This window comes from Nansenia antarctica, assembly GCF_963989245.1.
Source record: "Nansenia antarctica genome assembly, chromosome: 9".
NCBI lineage: Eukaryota > Metazoa > Chordata > Actinopteri > Argentiniformes > Microstomatidae > Nansenia > Nansenia antarctica.
In genome coordinates this window covers 32,701,271-32,722,431 of record NC_137679.1, presented here as the reverse complement: position 1 = coordinate 32,722,431, position 21,161 = coordinate 32,701,271, and the positions used below count along the sequence as shown (strand labels likewise).

Genomic DNA, 21,161 nt, shown 5'->3' with positions numbered 1-21,161 from the left:
AGTCTGAGACCTGTCCACTTTAACAGCGAGGGACAGGGGAGAGATCCCTGATGCGTGCACACCAGTGGAGGCTGGTAGACATCGGAGGACGGGCTCATTGTAATGCATGGAATGGAATGAGGAATGGTGTGCTGGGTTGGGCTGGGCTCTCACACACACACACACACACACCCACACACACACACACATCTGTGGCACACAGAGGCTGCAAACTTCATAAGGTTAGCGCCAGGAAACTCTCTGTCTGTACAAGGAAGTCTGAGGTCAGCAGCTGAACTGACGAACAACGCTCGTTACAGGAACAAGACACTAGCACCGGTCAAGTTCCTGAAAGCTGTTCTCAGTAATCTGTCTTGCTGCTAAAGTAATCTGAGGAGAACCACATTACAGGGAAACAGTCGGGAAAGCTTTGCGCAAATCAAATTCAAGTTGTGTCGTAATCCCCTGTGGTTGATAGGCGACATGGTGTGGAGCCGACACAGACGTGGTGGTCTGCTGATCACTGAGATTATGTTATCTGATGACAAGACAAGGAGCGTTATTGGAAGCAGGGCAGACAGAATCAGTCCCAGTTTATCAGCCCTCTCCCTCAACAAATAAACCTAAAGCTAATCTAGTTACTCCACTCTTGGGAGGGGGTGAGTAGTACAGTTGTTCACTACGCAGAGCACTGAGAAGGCACGTGCGCGCACACACACACACACACACACAGTGGTGATGGATCATGGCTGTGCTGGTCAAGGGGTCAATGACTGTGTAACATCAGCTGCAACGAGCACAAACAACACTATAAGTCAGGATGAGGAGAGGAGAGGAGAGGAAAGGATAGTAGACAAGAGGGAAAGAGAGGAGGAGAGGAGAGGAGAAGAGAAGGGAGAGGAGTGGAGAAGATAAGAAAGGAAAGGAGTAGAGGAGAGGAGAGGAGAAAAGAGAAGAAGGGAGGAGGAGAGAAGAGGAGAGGAGGAGAGGAGAGGAGAGAAGAGGAGGAGGAGAGGAGAGGTGAGGAGGAGAGGAGAGAAGAGGAGGAGGAGAGGAGAGAAGAGAGGAGAGGAGGAGAGAAGAGGAGAGGAGGAGAGGAGAGGAGAGGAGAGAAGAGGAGGAGAGGAGAGAAGAGAAGAGGAGAGGAGAGGAGGAGACGAGAGAAGAGGAGAGGAGGAGAGGAGAGGAGAGGAGAGAAGAGAAGAGGAGAGGAGGAGAGAAGAGAAGAGAAGAGGAGAGGAGAGGAGGAGAGGAGAGAAGAGGAGGAGGAGAGGAGAGAAGAGAAGAGAGGAGGAGAGGAGAGGAGGAGAGAAGAGGAGAGGAGGAGAGGAGAGGAGAGGAGAGAAGAGGAGAGGAGAGGAGGAGACGAGAGAAGAGAAGAAGGGAGGAGTAGAGGAGAGAGAAGAGAAGAAGGGAGGAGGAGAGGAGAGAAGAGAAGAAGGGAGGAGTAGAGGAGAGAGAAGAGAAGAAGGGAGGAGGAGAGGAGAGAAGAGAAGAAGGGAGGAGGAGAGAAGAGAAGAGAAGGGGAGAGGAGGAGAGGAGAGAAGAAGGGAGGAGGAGAGAAGAGAAGAGGAGAAGAGGAGCGAGGAGAAGAGAGGAGAAAAGAGGAGAGGAGAGGAAATAAGAGAAGAGAAGAGAAGAGACACAACCCAAATAGTTCCCTGTCACCCTCCCCACCACCATGTTAGGGCATGGCCCCAGACGGCTGATTTGTTGTTTGTTAATGGTGGTTGTTTGTGGTTTTACCCTGTGTGACCGTGCTGCTGAAGAGCTGTTTATCTTACCGGGCCAAACCAGGTCCAGGAAGACACTGAACACATGTTTTGTCACGAGATGTCAGAATCTTTTTAGGCCTTAGATCGACAGAGTTTACCATCTCTCTTTGTCCCATACTGTATGAATTTCGAGCAGTGGGGGGGGGGTGGAGGAGGTAGAAATGGAAAGAGGCAGATTTGGAACAGATAGACAGCCATTTAGTCATCAGAATCAGAATCACAATTGGTTTTATTATGTAATAGTACACAAGAGTAAAATGCTTTGGCTTAGTCATGTTCTTGTCCGCGTGGGAGCCAAACGTTGGACTTGGATCACATTGTCACAGTTGGTGGACTCAGGATGTCTCCAGCCCTGCCACTGATTGTACATTCTTTGCAATTGTATATGTTACGGTACATGTGGGAATACGGTACATGTGGGAAAACTAGGGTTAGGGTTAGGTGCTAGGGTACTAGGGTGGTAGACACACACACACACACACACACACACACACACACACATCGGCACCACTCTGTGAAAATGTCAAGGCAAATTAAACAATAGATTTTAGTAATGCCAGAATGAGGAATGTGTCTGATACCATTCCATGCATTTCTACCTCCACCAGCCTCCCCTGGTCTAGACAGCACAGTACAGTACCGTACAGAAATCTCCCATTTTCCATTAGGCTGGTTTAGCATCGCTGTGATGACTGAATCGGAGGAGGGAGAGGAACAGTAAACAGCAGTAGGTCTGCGTCACCGCCACTTCCGACGCACGCTGGGTCTAGCACACTGTCATGTTTCATTTCCCCCACAGATTAGTCACTAAACGCTGCCTGGGAGGGACGATCTGTCATGGGCGGCCATTGTTACGACATCAGTAATGACAAGATAGCTCCGGAGTGTGTGTTCACAGTTCACACCGACCTCGGCCCCCCGGCCTTATGTAACCGGTGAGCAGTGAGACAGACTGGGTGGGGGTGGAGGGGGGGGGGGAGGGGGATCAGCTGAACAATGTACAGTAGCAGGGTGAAGTGGGGGAGGGAGGGGAGAGACAGGAAATACACACACACACACACACACAGTGATTCTGTGTGCTTTCACTGAGACCACACAGCCCTACAGGCAGCTGAGCCACTGGATCAACTTGCCTGTCAAAGACAACACTATATGTTGGCCTAGTACAGGGGGAGGCTGGCGGAGGTAGAACTCGGAGGACGGCCTCATCGTTATGCATGGAATGGCATGAGGAATGTGTTTGATACCATTCCTCATTCCATTTCATGCATTACAAGGATCCCCATTACAATGAGTCCTCTGATTTCTACCTCCACCAGCCTCCACTGATGTACGCCTATAGGCCTAGTACGGTTACTGTGGTAAATGATTAAATGAATGAATGAATTAATGAATGAATGGTCTTTATTGTCATTGATATAGTACAGGTACCATACAACGAAATTTGGGAGGGGGGGCTCCCCTGGTGCTAGGAAAAAAAACTAAAAACAAGAAGGGAAAAGAGCTGGTTTACATAAATAAAGGCTATGTACACTATCCACTATACTATACTATACAAATAAAACACTGTGCTGTACTCTATGCTATGCTATACCTATTCAAACATTTCCTATCTCTGAACCTTATGTACCCGAGGGTTGTCATATTGCACATAGTGTTATTGCACATTCATTTAAAGTGTCGCAGTTTGCAGGTTTGAAATGTTCACAGTTGTGTTTCAGTATTGCACTTGATTAAAATCTAGTAGCTGCCATCAACTTGTCTAGATTGTCCAGGGCCTAGAACCTAGGTCTTTGCTGTGTTCAGGGCCTGAATGGCTGAGCTTCAGTCTATTTGTCCTTGCGAACATGGTCCTGAACCGCCTGTCCGAGAAAAAAAACTCATGGACCACAAAAGTACTAGGCCTACATAAAACGACATAATCAATGTACCACAGTGAAGACAAACTCTAAGTTGGAGTTTTGGAGTGCAGGTTGCCATGCATGGCAAGTAGGTTAACCAGTGTGTTTCCAAGCCTGTTTCCAATACCGTCGCTATATAGGATATAGATAGGACACGTTTTTTGGTGGATAGGGTTGGGTTAACCCTGCTACACAGGCAGAGGAGAGATAAGGAGTGATAAAATACTGTCTGGGAAAAAATAACTACTCTTGCCTTGCAAGAGCAGAGTGAAGCCCGGACCGGGCCATTGGTATTCTTGATCCAGGGAGGCCTGGCGCTGAACCGGGCCACCCAGACACACGCCCCCCTGCCAGCCCCAGCATGCCAGCCTCACCCTGCCAGCCCGCTGGTCCAGGCCGGGGGAGGACGGGCTTATTGTAATGCACGTCCTCCGATTTCTGCCTCCAGCAGCCTCCACTACAGCTCCGGCCCAGGCCGTTAACCCCATTAGCAGAACCATGCCCGCAGGCTGACCCAAATCTGGGTCTTTCCCGTGCCACAGTCTACTACGGGTTGGGCACGGAGTGCTGAAACGACGAACTGGGTCACAGGGTAAAATTAGCAATCTAATACTGGGGGAAATTAGCCCAACAGTGGAGGCTGGTGGAGGAGGGAATCAGAAATGGACTCGTTGTGATGCATGGAATGGAATGAGCAACGACGGTATCAAACACATTTAATGTCATGCAATTACAATGAGCCCATCCTCCGATTTCTACCTCCACCAGCCTTCCCTGTAGCCCAACATGGATGCCAAACATATCTAGGACAAGGGAGGGGGTGAATATGGGAAATGTGAATGAGACTCAACATGTAGAAATGTACCACAGTTAGCTAAGGGGAGCACAGTAGGTTTACATATGATGTCCGTAGCAACCGCTAAAACCATTAGCCTCAAGCTTGTGATGCTGTTGACAAAACAAAGACAGAGAGAGAGAGGGGGGGAGAGAGAGAGAGAAAGAGAGAGAGGGGGAGAGAGAAGGAGGGAGAGAGAGAGAGAGAGAGAGAAAGAGAGAGAGGGGGAGAGAGAAGGAGGGAGAGAGAGAGAGAGAGAGAGAGGGAGAGAGAGAGAGAGAGAGAGAGAGAGAGAGAGAGAGAGAGAGAGAGAGAGAGAGAGAGAAAGCAGCTGTGTTGTATGCTGTCTGGGAGGTAATAACTATGACGTGATCCAGCAGGTGGCAGCTGGCTCTAATTCACTGGTGTCACTGTTCCAGATTAGGGGGCAGAAACCCTCTCTTAATCCAGACAGACGGGTTCTAATCTACAACATTAGACATGCAATTATCCCCAGTAATCAACTGAGAGAAGCGCCGGAGCCCAAATCTCCTTCAGAGTCTATGAGTAAAGCCTAACGCAATTCTGAATCAGACAGGAATAGATTCGACGTTCGGGGACACGAGGATGATATCAAACTGAAGTGGCTCTGACGTTTTAATGCCGTTCACGTTTTTAAGTGGGTTGGCCGTGAGTGAAGCCAAATGGTAGGTTTCCTTAATTGTGTCTGTGGCCAATAAAGTTGTTTCTATTCAGTCTCGGTGGTTCTCGTTGCGCTGCTGTTTCCTGGACGATGAACAATGCCGTGGCAACGTAACACAGGCGGCTGTGGGAGTCCAGAGGGGAGTTTCACACCCACTGTTTTCCTTCCCCCTCAGATGCTGGACAATGTCCTGGCCATGATCTATCTCACGCACACACACACACACGCACACACAGACGCTCACACAGACACACAGACTCTCAGACACACACAGACGCTCACACACACACACACAGACGCTCACACACACACACAGACGCTCACACACACACACACAGACGCTCACACACACACACACAGATGCTCACACACACACACAGACACACACACACACACACACACACAGATGCTCACACACACACACAGACACACACACACAGACGCTCACACACACTCACACAGACGCTCACACACACACACACACACACACACACACACACACACACACACACAGACGCTCACACACAGACGCTCACACACAGACGCTCACACACACACAGAGACGCTCACACACAGACGCTCACACACAGACACACACACACACACACACAGACACTCACTCACTCACACACAGACACATACACACAGACACAGACACACACACACACACACACACACACAATACCTTTTCATTCATTAGTCAAAACAAATGGCCAACAATAAAACTACAGTAAGACAAGTGGACATTAAACAATACAGTGAAACTGTCACCCTGTAACCACTCTAAACATCGCCCTCTAAACAAAGGCTACTTCACTAGACTAAAGTAGCCTATCGGCACAAACATTGTAGGCTATTTGTTGTGAAACACATTCCTCATTCCCCCATCATTTCCCACAGACTCTCTTATCAACAACAGAAAGATACATAGTCACAACGTTCCCATTTCCCCCCTCCCTGGTTTTTCCCGCATCTCTCAGGCCTGTGCCATGCGGGAACTCCAGCCAGCGGAGAGAGGGAAAAGCAACATTCCTGGCATCACCTCAGACTCGGCACTCCACACTCAGAGAGCAGTAGAGGAGAGGAGGAGAGAGGTCATTAGAAACACCTCGGCCACGTCGTCCATCACCCCTAGGCCTGCTGCCAGAAATGATGGTGTTTACTCAGAGAACACAGGGTTGCTCCAGCACAGGAAGAAAGGAGAAGGAATGGCAAGTAGAGAGGAGAGCAAGGACAGGGTATAAAATACTGTATATAGGCCGATACACTTACTGATACTAGGATGCGTTTTTCATTCTGCACTTGTAAACTTTGAACACTCTGCATGAACTCATCTGTAATCATAATCAAGACGTGACATCTGGACTGTTGACACTCAGCCAAACACGGGTTCACCCTCTCTGTCTCATGGTCTGCCATCTACCTTGCAGCATGTAACTTGACTGGTGACCAGTATAGAACATGGGTCAATAGGTCATCTTCTTATGGAGCGGAGTTAGAAAGTTGTGAGGACCCTTCCGGGTCAAGGTAGACTCAACGGAGCCTTGTCAATGGTTATGATTTGTATGTTTGCTTGATCATCAACTATCGCCTATAAGAGGCACTGTGAACAACATACTGTGTGCGTTCTGTCTCCCTGTGACTGAGCACACCCGACGTCGGAATAAACTTGTATCTTAATTGTCTACCGTGAGCTAATCTTTAATTACGTTTGGGTACCAGTACCAAAGATCTCGGCCACCACCCATCATCAGGAAATCATCTTATCACTTACCGAACACTTTATTAGGAACACTATATGAATACAGGGTAGGGCCTCCCTTTGCTCTCGAAACAGCCTCAATTCTGGCATTGATTCCACTAGATGGAAACATTCCTATGAGATTCTGGTCCATGTACATGATTGCGTCACACAATCCCTTTAGATTTCTTTTCAGGTGCATTTTCAAGCTGTGAATCAGGCCGTTGTACCACATCCCAAAATGTTAATGAAACCAAGTTTTAGACGGCCTTTCCTTTGTGACAATGCACCATGTATCATTATGCTGAAATAGCCATTAGAAGATGGGTATTATGGCCATGAAGGGATGCACAGGTCAGCAACAATACTCAAATAGCCTGTGGCATTCAAGCGATGATTGATTGTTATTAATGGGCCGAAAGCGTGCCAAGAAAAACATTCCCCACACTATTACACAGACAGATGTTACAGATGTTTCTAATAATGTTCTCAGTGAGTGTATACATAAAGAGAGGGGGGGGTAGAGAGAGACAGAGAGACAAGGAGAGAGAGAGGGAGGATGGGGATGAGAGAAAGAGAGAGAGAGAGAGGGAGAGAGAGGCGATGAAGAAAACAACGACTATGAATGATATTTCCAGCAGTGGACTAGGACTAGGACTGAGGGAATTATGGGGAGATCCCCAAAGGGTTAACCACAGCCTGGGACCCGGGGAGGCTCTGTAGTGAGAGGTGCAGGACACCTGCTGCTGTCATTCATTCAACCAACCAATCAATAGAGCCTTGAGCATTCTTGCTTGTCTACCCGGCTACTTCATTATCATCTAGGTGGTTAATGCCTCCACACTCTTAGCCAAGGTTGTGTTTCCACACACATTCCACACATAGCTCACCATGTACTGTAGGTCTCACCAGGCTGGGGTACCATATGTTCACTAATCTCTCTTATTCTATGGTTCTCTGTGGGGGCTGGGAAACCCAGTCATCCGTGTATTAAAGCAACATGAGAGAGATTACGCATTAAAGGGACACTTTGTCAATTTTGAACGTCAACGTGCGTTGTCTCCAGCGCCATACCAGTGTCTACATATGTGAAGATGTGTGTAGTCAAAGAGATAAAAAAGGTCCTATGGGTATTATGGGTAATTTTAAAAAAATCTGTTTTACTCCCAATAAACTGGGTATTTCCAGAGCGTTATAGATAAGACCGAAATTAGTGTTTCTGTGTATGTGTGTGTGTGTGTGTGTGTGTGTGTGTGTGTGTGTGTGTGTGTGTGTGTGTGCGCGCGTGTGTGTGTGTGTGTGTGTGTGTGTGTGTGTGTGTGTCTATGTGTGAACAGGGCCCTACTAAGAGCAATGGCTAGAGTTACGTGCTCTGCATTGACTTTACACAGTCATTATGAAGACAGGGAGATACAGTACCCCCAATGTAAAACAGGTTAAGAACTTTTTGTCTTTATATTTTTGACTACAGAACATAGAAAACCTGTTTCACATGTTAGACACTGGTATCATGCTGGAGATAGTGAGAATGTCTCTTTAAGGCTCAGCCTACACCTTCTGGGTGGAGACATGCTGCGGGGAGGAGACGAGGAGAGAGGAAATTTGTCTGGACAGGTTGTCAAATATTCCACAAATATTCCACGTGTTGCACCACCGTCTTGCTAGCAACCTATTCCTCCGGGCAGTGGATGATCGAAATGTAAAAAATGCAGAGTCACGATAGACTGAACAGACGTTACATCAGCCTGTCCTGTGAGACAATGCACGGCCTAGGGTATACAAGGGGTAGAAAGTGAAAATCACTTGTTAAACCATAACAAAGTATGTTAGCGTAAATCCACCAGTTTCCTCTGAACACAGCGAGGAATGGAATCTCCCTGGTGTCTGACTCACGAGGCCACACACACACACACACACACCCACACACACACGCGCACATACACACACACACACACACGCAGAAGTGGTGTGTGTGTGTGAGTGTATAGCTGTGTTTGATAACAGAGGCGTGTTGTTTCCCTGTGTTTCCCCTCGTCTCCCTACGGACCTGCAGCAGGATGGAGCAGAGCAAACTATTCTGACACACACACCCACACACACCCACACCCACACACCCACACCCACACCCACATACACCCAACCACCCACACCCACACACACACACAAATTCAAAATGTTGCTATCTCTGAAACAATTGCGATTAACAATATAATTGTTTCACTGTTACGTGACCCAGATAATAACACAGCAACCTATGAAGTAAACCATGCCTCTTTATTACAGTTTTTTACGATTGCTAACTCACCATGTTCAATACTGAAACCACAGTTTCACAACTCTTCATACAGTCAGCAGAGCAGAAACCCATGTGAACAAAACTGTGACTCTTTCTCTGTGATTTGTGCATTGCTTTCATACAGAATGCATTCAATGACTACGTTCTCCAAATGCCATAACACTTCTCTCATTCAAACTCCCCCACTTGCAAAATACTATGTATTTGCAACACATTTTTTCATTGCTAACATACTGTGTTCAAAACTCTGAAGAACACGTTCAAAACTGAATTATTTGGTGCAATTTTGCAGTAATCATATTCCTATCATATATGACAGAAAGCTCGCAATAAACTGTTTTTTTGCACAGTGTTTGAGTGTGCAGATGCTGTTATTTTGCACTCTATTGATACTCTTCAGTTCCAGAACCTCAGCAAAGTCTGATAATGGATGAGCGGTGGTATTTTCACTATTTGCAGTAATCATATTGAAATGTCTAGAAAATATTAGCAGAATATATACAATGAAATGAAATAGACTAGATGCATTGCCAGGGAAGACATTAGATGTGACCAGATGCAGACCAGAGGGTGGACCAGAACCCTCAGGAGTGAGACATTTTTGGTGTGATTGCTATTGTATTGTAGGCCTGGAATTTCTGTTTTTATTTTTTACAGTATTTGAACTTTGCATCTTCCACTTTATTTTTCACTTTTCATTTTACACAAGTAAATGTAGTGTACTTTGAAGTAAATGTACCGTAACTTACTTTCTGCAAAGATACTGAAAAAAAAGGATAAAACATAAAGGATAGAAGCAAAAGATAGAATACTGTAAAGGATAGAAGCAAATTGTGGCATTTCTGATTCATTCTTGTTGCCTAATACTTTACAGTTGTACAGTCAACTATTCTGTCTATGATTACTATAAATCAAACCATTTTTATAATGTTGTTAGTGTTTTGTAAGTCAGAATGTTATGAATGACAGTGTATGCTTCTGAGTGAACATTGTTGACAGTGTGTGGTTGAACGAGCTTCTTTTGAGACATGAATGAAGTCATTGGCCAACATGAGTGTTACGAATGCAGACTGTATGAAGAGTTGTGAAACTGGGGTTTCAGTATGGAACATGGTGAGTTAGCAATCGTAAAAAACTGTATCATAAAATATATTTTTGAACATAACATTTTCCATGAATTCTCATCAATAAAAGGGACTGTGTGTCATCTAGTTATGTGTAGTTCTGTGTTTTTAGCATGTTCATGTCCAGCATGTTGTGATGTGCTTAACATGCAGAGCAGCTATCTAGCTAACGCAATGTTCTTTATTGTTAGCCAGCTAGCGTGTTGGAGCACAGTCAAGATTGCCATTAGACAATTAAATTGCTATTAGACAATTATTTCATAATTGTTACAGGCCTAACACATACACACACACACACACACACACACACACACACACGTAGAATGACTGAACATCCTGGGCTTGTTTTAACAAGGCTGAACTGGGTAAGGCTGGGCATGGTTGGGCATGGTTGGGCATGGTTGGGCATGGGTGGGCTTAGCCAGGCAGGGCTGGGCTGGGCTGGGCCGGGATGGGATAGGATAGGCCTGGGAGCAGAGCTGGGCTGATAACTGTGTACGCAAATGCTCCAGGCTAGGTTCCAGGAGGCCATGGGCAACACACCTCACCATGCCTCCCCTCCTCCTCCTCCTCCTCCTCTACCTCCTCTACCTCCTCTACCTCCTCTACCTCCTCTACCTCAGCCATCTCCCTCCTGCCTTCCTCTGCTAAACTCTGCTCCTACAGCAGCTGAACACACAGGGTGCGATGAACCGCAGAGCCCGTTATCAGAATAACGGACTGGAAGAGATGGCCTTCCAATGCTCTGGGGCTCTGGGGCTGACCCTGAAGTGAGAGCAGAGACGGCAGCTTTGTTCGGAGCCTTCTCAGACAGCTCCTTGGACACCCTGAGATTACACAAGTCTTGCATACCAAGGCCGAATCGAATTCCATTCCTTAGGCCTCACACAAATAAGATAGTGAAAAACTACTGCTTTGACAGAGCTGGGAAATGTATGACCGCTCGAAGAAAGAAAGTGTGTGTGTGTGTGTGTGTGTGTGTGTGTGTGTGTGTGTGTGTGTGTGAGTGTGTGTGTTCACGTATAAACAGGGCCCCTCCTGAAAGTCAATTCTAGAGTTAGGTGCTCCGCATTGACTTTGCACAGTCAATACAAAAGCAGGGAGATAGATAGCAGCGCATCAACACGTTCAATAACTCAGTAGGGAAGGCCATCTAAAGGAGCCTTTGTTTCAGCGTTTACACTGACCCATGACAACAGCAGGGTAGCAAGGGTCACTGCTGGACAGTTAATGGAACAACAGTGTGTTCAGTCTGGACGTCGGAATTCAAGACCGAACAACAACAAATGATTTATTTCTGATTTGTTTACCGGAGTTGTGGAGCTTTGGGCAATTTGACAGCAGAACATGGGCTGTCACAGTACTCAGGAAGGTGGAAGCAGACAGACAAAGAGACAGGCAGACAGACAGACAGGGTTCCTACAAGTTTCAACAAGTCAAATTTAAGACCTTTTTAGACCTTTTTTAGACCTCTTTGAATATAATTTTTTACCTATTCGCGACACCATATGATAGCTATGTCATCCTCAAGGTGATGAAATTAGGGATTTCACTGCCATACAGACAAAAATGTCTGAAGGATAATTAATATAAAATAAATATTGGTTCCAGCTTGATTAATTGCTGCGTAAATAGATGTGGTCGGACTGATTTCCTTGCAGGACAAGCTAATCTCTTTTTAGCCCTAATAACTGAAATGTGAGACCTTTTTAGGCCTTATAAATCGGATTGCTGGATTTTAGACTTCACTGCTTTTTAAGACCAGCGTGGGAAGCCTGGACAGAGAGACAGACAGACAGACAGACAGACGTTTCACAGTCATACTAGACACAGGCAGACAGGCCGACCTCAGCGACATCACACAGGATATGAAACACTGTGTCGAGGTTACTTTCCTTTACCACGTACTTTAAGCGAAAGAAAAACAAGGCATTTAAAAACCCACCACCACTCTGCCCTCAGTCCAGTGCTTTTAACAGTTGACTCTCCTCTCTGCATCCATTAAAGTGTCACGGCTGAACCCACCTTGCAAAACAATGCTACATCCTCCGATTCCTCCTCTCGACACTCTTGTCCATTGAAACCCTCTGAACTCTGTGACAGCACATCTAGAATGACTGAAGACGTCACCCAACACATAGTTTTAACAATGACAGCGGGCGAGTTTAATTGGACAAGACTGACAGCGGCAGAATGGTGGGTAGACGTCAGTACAGGGGCTCGCGAAGAGGCAGATGAGGAAGTGATGAAATGTTGATGAGCTGAAGAGCTGAAGAGCTGCCACACGGGCCTGGCTGGCTGAGGCCTTAGATCAGTTCTTCATTCATGATTCACGAGGTCTTTTTGACAGAGGTGAGCGGTTACTGACTGTAACTACGTCCATCCATATTCATATCTTTCCTTTCGCAAAACCTTCCTTTTTTTGGCTGCGGGCCTGTCATTTCAGACACAAAGGCAGCACGGGTTAGGACAGATTAGAACACTGTTCGACATGACATAGTGGAGCCATGGACAGGCATGGAAAGACACACACACAGACAAACTCAAACATATGCACATGCACACGCACAGACAAAGTCAAACACATGCGCGCGCACACACACACACACACACACACACACACACACACACACACACACACACACAAACTAGCCTGCTGTAGATATTGACTATCATCCCCAAGCATCCCATGTATACGGACTACCTAAACATTAAGCTCACAGCCACTTTACTACTTGAACTAGGCCTATTTATTTTATTAGTAGTTGTGCTGCTAATTGTATCCTGTCTTATTTGTCACTCATGTCCTGTAATATTGTCACTTTTTTATCTTGAATTATGCCTATTGCCTTATTGTCTGTAAATTGTCTGGATATTGTATCCTGTCTTATTTTTGTCACTTTCTGTCACTTGTCATATTCTGTCACCTGTCATATTCTGTCACTTTTGTCCTGCACTATTGTGAACACTTGTGTATGTGGCTTTTGTAGTCTATTAAATCTAGGACTACAATTCCCTGTTCTTTGAACCTTTTATACTACTGCATTCACTTGTCACTGCTTTATGCATGTCTATGACCGAAAGCTTGCAATAAAATAATGATTTTTGCACAGATTTGAGTACGGATGCTGCTTTTTTCACCCTATTTGATACTCTTCGGCTTCAGCACCACAGCTAAATCTGATAACGGATGAGAGGTGGTCATTTCACTACTTTGGAACTGAAGCCTAAGAATTTTACTCTCTTACACTTGTGTAATGTGATGTAGCAATAAAAATTGAACACACACACACACACACACACACACACACACACACACACACACACACACTATTGACTTCTGATGATGAACATACACGTGACCAAGTTTCTCCACTCTGTCCCCTGATAACACGCACTGTTTCTGACAACCTGTTCCAGAGTACAGAGTACAGAGGGCAGAAGAGTTCTTTACCTTTCCCTCTAAGGACAGCTGTCTGGCCTTGATGGTATTAATCTCTTTCTCATTTGTTAGAAATGTGATTCCGCTCCTCGTCTCTTCCATCCTGCACTCGCTTCTTTTCACAAGAATTGAAGGAGACGAACCAAGGTCTTCTCCTCCTTTGCGTACTCCTTTTGAGTAAAGGAAACAAGTGGAATCGAGTTTCAAACAATAAACAAAGAGCCCCCGGCTGTGAACTTCCGCTCGGCTACCAGTGGTCTGGTTCCTCTCTGCTATCAGTGAGGCTAGTGGATAGTGAGTTGGACTGGTGATCAGAAGGTCATAAGTTCAAATCCCACCTGGGAACACCACCACTAGTGTACCCTTGAGTAAGGCACTTAGCCCTAAGTTACTCCAGGGAGACGGTCCGTGTAATCTCTAATTGTAAGTCGCTTTGGATAAAAGTGTCTGCTAAATGTAAAAATGTAAACCATTTTTGGTCTACTCCTCTGGTTCCTCTCAGCCACCAGTGGTCTGGTTCCTCTCAGCTAAATGGACTGCACTTATATAGCGTCTTTATCCAAAGTGATTTACAATGGCCTCTCATTCACACACCAATGGCAGCAAGCTACCATGCAAGGAGCCAGCCCGTTCGTTGGGAGCAATTTGGGTTTCAGCGTCTTGCCCGAGGACACCTCGACACGTGGACAGGAGAGGAGCCGGGGATCAAACCACCGACCTTGCGATCATTAGACACCGGCTCTACCTCCTGAACCACAGCCGCCCCATGCTACCAATGGTCTGGCTCCTGTCAGCTACCAGTGGTCTGGTTCATCTCAGGGTTTCCTAAGGATTATCAATGGTGCTCCATGTGCTGCTCTTTGTGGGGGGTAAAAGCTAGGCTACGGTGTGACACAACGTCAAACTGTTTGGAGTATTAAAAAGGGTTCTGTTGACTCTGCCTGGTGTACAGTCCATGTACAGTGATTTCACCTACCCAGACACAGAGGGGAAACAGCATGAGAAAGAAGGAGAGCGTCAAATAGTCAATTATTAAATCGGCTAATTTCTGTCGTCATTCTAAAGAAGGTTTAGCTGTTCACCTTGACGATTGCTTCACCTTTCGGTCACGGAGCGTGGACTTTAGATTGTCAACACATAGTGGCTGATTGGAGAGTAGATAGCCTATATAGGAGACAGGAGAATAGTAACCGGGCCAGTTATCAGAGCAGAGAGAGGAGTGGGGGGTGAGATAACGCTATAACAACACACAAAATACTGTTTTGACACAATGGAATAGTGTGCCTGATTAAACAAGGTTGGTCTCCAAGGGGTGTGGATACGCACACATGTTGATGGTACGACAAATACCTGGACACTACACAGACAGACAGACAGACAGACAGACAGACAGACAGACAGACAGACACACACACACACACACACACACACACACACACACACACCTGTTTATTTATTTATCTATCTGATAAGTTAATTCCATTCTGATGTGGAAAAGAGTGGCAGATGTTTATGTCCTGGAATAACAGGAATTAGTTTTATGGCTTTGGTTGTATCCGGACAGGAACTAGAGGAAAGTCACTCTACAGTGGGTGGGTATGAAAACAACTAGGCTAGCTAGAAAACACAGAACACACGTTCTGTTTATATTCAACCTGGCCACTGAACAACTGAATGACCAATCATTATTAGTCCTATTCTAGCAAAACAAACTAGGTCATGTTTTGCCCTGAAAGCCATTGATATTTCTCAATCAGTTGAACTTGATCTGCTTAAATCATGGGTCAGGCCCACACAGGCAGGCTAAGCTATTTAATTGAATTATCACTGTATTTGATGTAAAAATGTGAAGTGCCACAGACTGTGAGTGCTAGCATATACACAGATTGAATTGCATTAGTCAAGACACAAGATAGGCCTACAAGATGTTTGTCACTCCGGTTATACAAGTAGGCTACAATCGTGAGAGATACTTTCGCTGGGGGGGGGGGGGGGGGGGCTCCATTTAGGGTGCATGAAGACACATAGGCCTAGAATATAATAACAGAATATAAAGAGACAAAAAAGGAATTAAATAAATAATGAGAATTATCTACATACATGTCATCAGACCACCACAGACGCAATGACGCCAGTGTTGACATTTAGCCGACAATAGAATGACGCTAGCTGAATCCGTTATTAATGCTGATAATGAGCCACATGGCCCAACTGAATGACAAAGCTCTGCTGTGGTGACAAAAAGCTCCATTATTTTCATACTGGAGCATGGCCATTTGAATCCATAACATTGAGACTAGTCTATAATTAATTCTGGTCACAGCATTGAACCGACAATAGGTCAAACTCCAGCGTCAAGGCTGTCTTTTCTACATGACTAATTGCGTTGGGGGTATTAGCATTTACACATTTGAAAAGGTCACTGGGTTGTTAATGACAACATTATAAGGACAGTTGTGCAACCGACATGACATGTTTATACATGTTTGAACCAAACCTATGTGGATGGGATTGGAATACTACAGGCCTGTTTAGCAACAGTGCAAATGAGTCTAACAAGTATTGTATTGCATATAACTAATACTATATTATATGGTAATATTGAATTGTATTACGTTGTGTACATTGCAATTGCATAGTTAGAGGTTGTTTTTTGGGGGGATAAGTAGGAATAGTCACTTTTATTTATCATATTATGCACAAAATAGTTGTAAACAGTCCAAATAAATGCTTTTTAGTAATGGGATACTGCTAGAGTTGTTACAATGATGGTAGCTTGCCTTTCCAAAAGGACTGACAGACAGGGATGACATGTAAGAAAACCGCTAGCTTAGATAGTCAGATAGACAAGATAGTTAGATAGTATCTTTCTCTATGAGGAGGCAGAACAAAATAAGTTGACAGATGATTTTGGGCAAGTCACAGAAAACTGAGGCTACTGTTCTTGACAACTCTTTGGTGCAACCATACGCTGTCTAAAACCCCTCTTAAGGCCTGCTCGGATAGACGGTGACCAGCTGTCGGATAGACGGTGTGGGACCAGAGTGTTTTCTAAGATCTAGACAGCTTTGTGGGGAGTTCTCCATTGTATGAGAGGCTTTGTTTTTGCCGTGGGGACCTCCCAGTGAATAGCGGCTTAGTTTGCACCAGCTTGCAAATGAATTAGAAGATTTAAACTAAATTGCATTCTGGAAATTAACAGGAATCTGCTGCACTTGCTACTAGTTGCTGCTTACCAGACGTATTCATTTGTTTGTTAGTATGCCCCACTCACACAGCAGCCCGACCCATGATTGAATCCCTGACAACCGAACCTGGGTGTCTGGACTCTGGAGCCACCAGAACCTGGGTGTCTGGACTCTGGAGCCTCCAGAACCTGGGTGTCTGGACTCTGGAGCCACCAGAACCTGGGTGTCTGGACTCTGGAGCCACCAGAACCTGGGTGTCTGGACTCTGGAGCCACCAGATGGGCAACAACAACGTCGACTACGATTTGATGGTGGAAGCCAAACGGAACGGAGCTGAATCTAGGTTGGTATTAGTTTGCCCTGTAATATATTTTAGGTAGCGGACTATCGTTGGATAATGATGCACATACACATAATGAAAAACATGGCAGCTTTATTATGAAATAACGGGGCGCGTCTCCTTACCTGGCTGGCTTTGTGGAACTGCTTCTTGAGCCCGGCCACGGACATCCTCAAAGCTGTATCAGTTCCCTTTGAAGAGAGCAGAAGATGAGATATGAAGGAAAAATAAATCAAACAATAACAGTGTTGATCTACTCCGAGGTGCTCCCTCCCTTTTCCGTTGGTTCGCCTCCGCTGTTTCTCCTTGTTGCCACTTGCCTCTGCGTCCGACAGCCAGGCAGCGGCAGGCTTGCTGCGTTGGAGGAGGAGAGCTTTCCTGCATCGGAGAGATGTCGGCGGTTCTCAAATCCGATTGGTCGAAAGCGCCAAGTTTATGTAAATGTTTTGGCGGGCGGAGAATCCTATTGGTCGAAAGCGCCAAGTTTATGTAAATGTTTTGTCGGGCGGAGAAAACCCACGCTTGAAAACAGCGCACGGCACAATACATGAGAGCATGGGGAGGGAGGGGGGAGTGTTGTAATATGTATATAACATAATAAGGTCCCAAATGTCTATTACCTACGGTATATAAGTTCCCAAATGTATATTATCTACGGTAGGCTATATACGGTATATACATGTTTAGATATTGGTCTATGTTTATTTTGTATTTGTATCCAATTTTATTTTGCCTATTACATTGTCACTTTATGTTGTTGTTGTTGTCTATATATCTATCTATCTATCTATCTATCTATCTATCTATCTATCTATCTATCTATCTATCTATCTATCTATCTATGGTTTCAGTGGATACATTTATCGCGTTAAATTTCTTAGACATACATTCTCCAATTGCTATTCCCTTGAAATATGTAGCCTGGTCTAGCTGAACTTGATAAAATCCTCCACTCATTGGTCTATATGTCATTAGCCCCCCCATATGGCATGATTTTAGCAGTATGATCAATCCATTTAGCAGGTGCTTGAAACCATAAGCATAAGCATGGGGGACAACTATTGTGTTACAGCGCCCTCTAGTGTTAGTAAAGGTCAAATGCAACAGTACCGAAAGTATGGGGGAGCTTACACAATTTACCCTGCGTAGTTCCTGTAGGCTACAGTTTACACTGGTATATTAGTGACAGCTTGCAACATTTCCAGAACACACACGCACACAATCTTAATTCTTCTTTCTTCTAGCATTATGACTGCCAATGGCCTCTGGTCCTAACATAAATTACTTTTTCTTGCTATGACTGAGATACATGATTCACTTACTTAGTGGTAGTCGATTTAGATAAAGGCGTTTGCTAAATAACAAAAATGTAAATGTAAATATCTTTATTTTATTTTATTTTTATTTAACCTTTATTTATACAGGTAAAAACACATTGAGCCCCAAGGGCTCATTTTCAAGTGTGACCTGTTCACAGGCATACAACAACATCCACCACAAACAAATACAATACAAAACCTGGCCTACATAGTCTAAAAACTAAACTAAAACTACATAGTCTAAAACTAAAACTAGTCTAAAACAGTCTAAAACAGTCTAAAACTAAACTAAAACTACAAAACCTAAAACTAGACAGCTAAAGAGCTAGGGACAGGGAGGGGTCAGCAATGGGCAAAAGGGAGGGTCAACTCAATTGCAAGAACAAATCATAGACTCGCACTGTATGTCTCTCAGCAAGAGCTTGAAACTCGAAAGAGGGATCAGATGAGACAGTTTCAGACTCTGCTGTAAAGAATTCCAAGAGGAAGGGGCTGCAAATGAGAACGCCCTCTTGCCTTTCATGGTCCGGACCAAGGGGATGGAGTATATAACATATACAAATACACACGCACACACGCACACACGAAATCCCAGCCACCCCACCCATAGTCTGTTCGAACCAATGCCGTCCAATAGGCGAAGCCTCTTCCGGAGCCTCAGGCCCAGAGCTCAGAGGCTAACCAACAGCTACTTCCCCCAGGCCATCAGGCTCATGAACAAGCCCACTGGAGATAATTGACTATATCATCCCCAAGCACACCCCATGTATACAGACTACCTCAAACTTAAGCTCACAGACTCTTTGCTACTTGAATTACTTATTTTATTACTAGTTGTACTGCTTATTGTATTTGTCTTATTTGTCACTTATGTCCTGTACTACTGTCAGGTTTTTATCTTGCCTTCTTGTCTTGTGCTGCAATGTCAGGAACCGAAGCCTAAGAATTTTACTCTTGTAACATTACACACACACACACACACACACACACACACACACACACACACACACACAACATTTTTTACATTGAATAAATGAATGAATGAATGAATGAATGAATGAATGAATGGTCTTTATTGTCATTGCTATAGTACAGGTACCAAACAACGAAATTTGGGAGGGGGGGGGGGCTCCCCTGGTGCTAGGGAAGAAAAAAAAAACTAAAAAAACAAGAAGGGAAAAGAGCTGGTTTACATAAATAAAGGCTATGTACACTATCCACTATACTATACTGTACAGATAAAACACTGTGCTGTACTCTATGCTATGCTATACCTATTCTAACATTTCCTATTTCTCTGCAACCTTATGTACCCTAGGGTTGTCATATTGCACATAGTGTTATTGCACATTCATTTAAAGTGTCGCAGTTTGCAGGTTTGAAATGTACACAGTTGTGCCTCAGCACTACACCTGATTTTTCAATCCAGCAGCTGCCATCAATCCGTCCAGACTGTCCAGGGCCCAGAACCTAGGTCTTTGCTGTGTTCAGGGCCTGGATGGCCCTGGGGTAGAAGCTGAGCTTCAGTCTGTTTGTCCTTGCGAACATGGTCCTGTACCGCCTGTTCGAGGGCAGCCGAGCAAAGTGTTCGTACCCAGGGTGGGATGGGTCTCTGGAGATCTTGGAGGCCTTCCTGAGAAAGCGTGTGTTGTACAGCTCTTCCAGAGAGGGGAGGGGGGCGCCGGTGATCTTCTGGGCCGTTCTCACGACTCTGTAGCGCATTCCTCTCTGCGGCTGTGCAGCTGGAGAACCAGTTGCAGATGCAGTAGGTGAGGATGCTCTCCACTGCGCAGCGGTAGAAGGCCACCAGTATCTCCTGTCTGGTGTGGTCCTTCCTGAGGACTCTCAGGAAGAAGAGCCGCTATTGTGCCTTCTTGATGATGGCTGCTGTGTTGTTCTTCCAGGACAGGTCATCCTGTATGTGCACCCCCAGGAATCGGAGGGTTGAGACTCTCTCCACGCTCCCTCCGTCGATGAGCACTAAAGAGCTGGGGTTCTACATGAATGGTTCTCGACAGGAACGGCCAAGAACCCTCTTTTGGTTCTCTGAGTAGTGCCTATCAAAGACTTTGGTTCTCTGAGTAGTGCCTATCAAAGACTTACATGTCCATTAGACAGGAACAAAAAGCTGTAGAGATTGTAGTGTGCAGTCAAAACCACAGGGAGGTGTTATATTCCAAGGAAATGAGATAAATTCCTCACAAAGACTGTGAAACTCTACCACCAGGGGGCAGACTTGGACTAGTTTTCAGATCATGAAACGATTACTCAACTTTATCAAAAATAGTTGGGGTTTAGACATAAGCCTATGCATAAGAGCATAGTTGACACCGTTCAGCTTTAAGTGAGAGAAGGATATAGTCCGCCTATAGCACCAGCAGCCTAATCTTCCCCTGTAAAGGACATGGTTTTATTGATAATTAATGTTAATTAATGTTAATGTTAATTAATGTTAACAGGTTAAAGTTTAAAGGTACACAGACACATAGGAATCTAAAGGGATAATAACACATCTAGACCAAAGCCAAATACAGCTACT

The 21,161-nt window shown here is 45.1% G+C and overlaps 1 protein-coding gene across 1 annotated transcript in view; it reads right to left on the bottom strand.

The window, feature by feature from the left end:
• The window catches only part of sh3gl3a (SH3-domain GRB2-like 3a), a 28,812-nt gene extending 11,255 nt beyond the window's left edge, over positions 1–17,557 (bottom strand). Inside the window, exon 1 of the mRNA XM_080539224.1 lies at positions 17,429–17,557. Coding sequence (XP_080395350.1) covers positions 17,429–17,473 — 45 coding nt within the window. The 5' untranslated portion in view covers positions 17,474–17,557. The remainder of the gene's footprint in view (positions 1–17,428) is intronic.
• Between the last annotated feature and the right edge of the window lie 3,604 nt (positions 17,558–21,161).